The 6000-nt window shown below is 43.0% G+C and overlaps 1 protein-coding gene across 2 annotated transcripts in view; it reads left to right on the top strand.

Moving 5' to 3' along the window:
• Window positions 1-5527: 5527 nt before the first annotated feature.
• Window positions 5528-6000, top strand: part of ero1b (endoplasmic reticulum oxidoreductase 1 beta) — a 72396-nt gene continuing 71923 nt past the window's right edge. For both annotated transcript variants that reach the window (XM_020510691.2, XM_048596751.1), the window contains exon 1: window positions 5528-5996. In XM_020510691.2, coding sequence (XP_020366280.2) covers window positions 5877-5996 — 120 coding nt within the window. In that variant the 5' untranslated portion in view covers window positions 5528-5876. The remainder of the gene's footprint in view (window positions 5997-6000) is intronic.

The raw sequence follows: 6000 nt of genomic DNA, 5'->3' as shown, positions 1-6000 counted from the left end.
ATATTTGCTGCTTTCCAGTCTGATGGAACCTTTCCAGCACTTAACAAATCCCTTTAAACCTTTCCTATCTGTGTATCTGCCCAAATGTCTTTTAAATGTTGTAATTGTACCCACCTCTACCACTTCCTCGTTTTATTTGTGCACTGCCCTCTGTGTCAAAAAGTTGCCTCTCTCACCTTAAACGTATGCCCTGTAGTTTTGGACTCCCCTACCATAGGAAAAGACCTTGGCTATTTATCCTATCTATGCCCGTCATGATTTTATAAACCTCTGAAAGGTCATGCCTCAGCCTCCTCTGCTCCAGGGAAAAAAGTTCCAGCCTCTCCTTATAACTCAAACATTCTAGTCTCGGTAACATCCTTGAAAATATCTTTTGCCCCCTTTCCAGTTACTAACATCCCTTCCTATTAGCAGGGCAACCAGAATTGTACGCAGTACTCCATATGTGGCCTTACCAGGGTCTTATACGGCTGTAACGTGACGTCCCATCTCCTGGACTCCGTGCTCTGGCTGATGAAGTTAAGAGTACCAAATGCCTTCTTCACTACCTTGTCTACTTGTGATTCCATTTTCGAGGAACTTTGTACCTGCGCCCCAATGTCTCTCTGTTTGACAACACTACCTCAGGCCTTACCATTATATGTGTAAGTCCTGCCCTGGTTTGTCTTACCAAAGTGCAATATGTCTCATTTATTGAATTAAACTCTTATCAACCAATCCCTGGCCCAGTTAATCAAGATCCTATTGTACTCTAACTTCGCTGTCCACTTGAGCACCAATTTGTGTCATCAGCAAATTTACCAACAATGCCTCCTATATTCTTATCTAAATTGTTTACATAAATAACAAACGACAATGGACCCAGAACTGATCCTTGTGGCACAATGCTGGTCACAGGCCTCTAGTCTGAACAGTAATCCTCTCTTGTCACCACCCTCTGTCTCATACCATTAAGCCAATTTTGTATTCAATTGTCCCTGGATCCCATGTGATCTAACCTTACTAACCAGTCTACCATGCAGAACATTGTATTGCTAAAGTTCATGTAGACAATGTCTACTGGTCTGGCTTCATGTATCTTCTTGGCCACCTCTTCAAAAAAATTCAATCAAATTTGCGAGACATGTTTTCCCATGCACAAAGCTGTGCTGACTTTTTCTAATCAGTCCTTGTCTTTCCAAATGTACATAGATCTTGTCTCTCAGAACCGCCTCCAATAAATTACCCACCACTGACATTAGGCCCAATGGGCTGTAATTCTCTGCTTTTCCTTGCAGCCTTTCTTGAATAACAGCACAATATTAGCTATCCTCCAGTCTTCCAACCCCTTACCTACAGCTGCTGATGATACAAATTCTCTACTAGGGGCTCCACAATTTATTCCCTACTTTCCTACAATGTCCCAGGATACACTTGATCAGGTCCTGGGGATTTATCTTTATGCATTTTAAGACCTCCACCTCCTCTTCTGTAACATGGATTCTTTTTCAAGACATCACATTTATTTTCCCCAAGTTACCTAGCTTTCGTGTCTTTCTCCACAGTAAATACTGATGCGAAATATTTGTTTAGGATCTCACCCATCTCCTGTGGTTCCATCCACAGATGGCCTTGTTGATCTCTAAGGGATCCTATTCTCTCCCAAGTTACTCTTGCCATTAATATACTTGTAGAATCTCTTTGGATTCTCCTTTACCTTATCTGCCATAGGTATCTCATATCCCCTTGTAGCCTTGTAGATTTCCCAATAGTGTATTCCTCACCTTCCTATACACCTCAAGGGATTCACTTGATCCCAGCTATCTACACTTGAATTTTGCCTCCTCTTTTTTTCTTGACCAGAGCCTCAATATTTCTAATCATCCAGTATCCCCACTCTTGCCAGCCTTACCCTTCAGGAACAGGAACATGCTGGCCCAGACTCTCACTAACTTGCTTTTGAAAGCCTTCTACTCACCAGACATCCCTTTATCTGTGAACAGTCTCATACCATCAAAACTGGCCTTGCCCCAATTTGGAACTTTAACTTGGGGACTAGAACTATCCTGTTTCTAAAACTCTTTGTTCCGTGCTGGCACTGTTCCACCAGTGTCATTGGTTATGTGTAGCCTTCCTGAGTGTTGCAATATAAGAATTTCACAGAAGATCATTCTGATTATCAAACAAAATGGGGAAAAATCTTCATACTTTTGTAAGTGAGGAAAAACGTGTTCCACATCATTTTCTATCCTCCCCAGCCCACTGCATTAATTAGATTCAAGAGAGGAACAAACAATATGAACAGAAAATAAATAATGATTCAAGAGGGAAGGAGTGGAAAATGTCTTAAGCAATCAATGTAGTGAACTGGATAAAGTACAAAACAGAAAGGATTTAATGGGTATACACGCTAATTGACAGTATTCCTCGGGGGGCCTTAATTTTTTTTATACAGTGCTTACCAATTACCTTAAATGAAGAGACACTCAGATATTCAAGTATGCTGATAGCACTAAATTAGGTGGCAGAGCTGGGTAGTGTAGATGCACCTTGTTTATAACTTTAAGATTGCAATTTGGAAAAACTGGCAGATGGGAGCTCATGGTGGGCAAGTGATGAAAAAGGCAAATAGGTGGTAATGGTGATAGGTTCGGAAGGTACTGCCAAAGAAGCTTTGAATTCCTGCAATGCAATTTGTAGATTTCATCACTACTGCCACTGTGGTGAAGTGAGTGAATACTGGTGGTGGATGTGGTGGCAATCAGATGTCTCCTTAGTACTGGATTGTGTCAAGCTTAAGTATTGTTGGAGCTGCTATCATCAATGTAAGTAGGGAATATTCCATCATACTTCCAATATGTGTCTTCTAGATGGTGGGCAGGTAGTGGGGAATCAAGATATGAATTAATCACCACAAAATTCCTAGCTTCTGATCTCTTATAGCCACAGTATTTATGGAGCTGGTCCAGTTCAGTTTTTGCTCAAACTTCATTGAGTTTTTTGAGGACATAACCAAAAAGATTTATGAGGGCGGAGCAGTAGAATTGCCCACATGGAGTTTAGTAAAACATTTCACAAGGTTCTGCGTGGTACACTAATTAGTAAAGTTAGATCACATGGGATTCAGGGAGAGTTTGCCATTGGATACAAAATTGGTTTTATGGTAGGAGACAGATGTAGGAGAGGAGGGTGGTGAATGATTGTTTTTCAGACTGGAGGCCTGTGACCAGTGACATTCCATAGGGATTGGAGGTGTTACAATCTGTTTGAGTCTGACAATTGCCAGCTGCGGTGCTGACATGTACAGAGAGGAGAAGAGTAATTTCTCATAACTTCACAAATTACTTTATTAATGTGTTAAGCAAGACACATATTGTTTGTATGTTTTATTACAAACTAGAGCTTATATACTTTCCCACAAACTGAACTAGAACCTATTTTCTGACATTCCATGAGTAGTCACAGAATATATAAGCTAATACCCAAGTGGGATAGCTGCTGCTGCTAATGAGGGCTGATGCTGGCCAGGCGCTGAACTCTCTCTCTCTCTCTCTCTCTCTCTCGGTGTTGTCACCACATCCTTGACATAGGGTCTGCTTCTGTGATGGTTGGTGGCTGGAGTTTTCGCTGGCTGCATGCCCTGAGGGTCTTTTTATTGTATCTCTTATCTCTCTCAAGTTGTGCTATCTCCTTCCTGTTGGCTCAGGCTCATCCGCTTATCACATGCCTTTACCTTATTAGCCCTGGACCAAAGACTTGGGTAGCGTTACCTCACTGCTCCTTGTCTAAATAAGGCTTTTATATTACCCCTTCTTTCTTAATTTTTTGCACATCTTGGTACGAAAGGGTTTCAATCGGTTTAGACCAGCACTTGGACTCAGGTCGTTCTCAGTTCACAATTGTTTTTCCCTGCGTGTGTCAACAGTTTTACACTGAGCATTCCCAGCAGCATGTCGGTGGCTGGTACCGCTCTGTCTCTGCAGTCTGTTGGTGGCTGGTGCCTCTCTCTTTCTGCAGCCTCCTGGCTAACAGAGGATGGTTGGTAAGTTTGTGGATGACACCAAAATTGGTGGTATAGTTGACAGTGAGGAAGGTTATATAAGATTACAGGGATTTTGATCAATTGGGCCAATGGGCTGAGGGGTGGCAGATAGAGCTTAATTTGGATAAATGTGAGGTATTACATTTTTTGGTAAAACAAACAAGGGCAGGACTTATAAAGTTAATGGTAGGGTCCTGGGGACTGTTGTCAAACAGAAGGATCAAGGGGTTCAAGTAGATAGTTCTTTGAAAGTTGCACCACAGGTAGACAGGGTGGCTGAGAAGGCATTTAGCATGTTTGCCCTCATTGCTCAGACCATTGATTATAGAAGTTGAGACGTCATGTTGAAGTTATACAGGACGTTGGTGAGGTCTCTTTGGGAATAGTGTGAGCAGTTCTGGTCACCCTGATATAGGAAGGATATTATTAAATTGGAGAGGGTGCAGAAAAGATGTACCAAGATGTTGCTGGGACTGGAGGGTTTCCCTTACAAAGATGGGCTGGAACTTTTTTAACTGGAGCTTGGGAGGTTGAGGGGTGATCGTATAGAGGTTTGTAAAATCAGTAGGGGCATAGATAAGGTGAATAGCAAAGGTCTTTTCCCAAGGGTGGAGGAGTTCAAAACTAAGGAGAATATTTTTAAGGTGAGAGGAAAAAGATTTAAAAGGGACCCAAGGGGCAACTTTTTCACACAGATGGTGGTTTGTACGTGGAATGAGGAAGAACACTAGAGGAAGGGGCAGATGTAAGTACAGTTACGACATTTGGATTGGTACACAAATAGGAAAGGTTTAGAGGGATGTGGGTCAAAAGCAGGCAAGTGGGAAGCTTAGTCACCATAGACGACTTAGATTGAAGGGTCTGTTTCCATGCTGCATGACTCTGACTATTTTAAAACTAATAGAATTATGGTCACTGGTCCTAGAGTGCTCCCACATTAACATTTCATTCACTTGCCCTGCCTTATTTCCCAAGAGGAGGTTGAGTTTTGCCCCATCCCTAGTAGGCCATCAATGCATTGATTGAGAAACATTTCCTGAACACATTGAAAAATTCCTCCCCGTCCAAGCCCCTAAAACTAAGGCAGCGCCGGTCTATATTTGAAAAGTTAAAATCTCCTACTATTACAAACCCTATTATTCTTACGGCTATCTGTGATCTCACTACTTATTTGTTCCTCAAATTTCCGGCTGACTATTGGGAGGGTCTAAAGTATAACCCCATCAAAGTGATCACCCCCTTCTTATTTCTCAATTCCACCCATATCGCTTCAGTGGACGATCTCTCAGGTATATCCTAAGTATTGCCGTGATTTTTCCCCTAATCAAAAACTGTACTTCCCAATTTACTCTCGCTTCCCCTACTATCTTTCCTGTACCTAGGAACACTGAGCTACCTGTCATCCTTTGGCTATGATTTCTAACATTGCAGTCAAGGAGCCAATGAACAAAATATCATTCGCAATGTATGGTAACACATATAAAATGCATTCGATAAAGTTTCAGAATTGTATGTTTATTTTGAACCTCTGGGAACCGTAAGGAAGAAGAAACCCATAAAGCATTACTCGCCCACCCCCACAGCGGACAAACAATGAAAGACATGCGTGAAATATAAAGCGCCCCCGCAGCATCATTTTGTGGGTGTGTGGGTGTGTGGGTGGTGCTGGCCTTGAATTGTTGATACTCCGCTTGTTCCTTCGCCTGTGGGGAGAGCCACTCGGTCTTACAGCTCCCCACAGAATCCCCTCCAATTTCCTGTTCCGGGCTGCTGGCCTCGTCTCAGCACCAAGCGGGACGGTGCAAAGCCAGGCTGTTGCGTGTGATGATCTGAAGCTCAGCAGGCCGAAGGGGCGATGAGGAGCGGTGCTGTCCTGATCATCCTCCTGGGCAGTGTCGCAGGCGGAAGCGCCGGGTTTAACCAGCCCGTGTCCCCGATCGACGCCGGCCCCGAGGCCGAGGACTGCTTCTGTCATGTAA

Source organism: Rhincodon typus, chromosome 5, assembly GCF_021869965.1.
Source record: "Rhincodon typus isolate 14 chromosome 5, sRhiTyp1.1, whole genome shotgun sequence".
NCBI classification, from domain to species: Eukaryota; Metazoa; Chordata; class Chondrichthyes; order Orectolobiformes; family Rhincodontidae; genus Rhincodon; species Rhincodon typus.
Note: the sequence above shows the minus strand (reverse complement) of the source record. Positions and strands in the feature narration are given on the sequence as shown.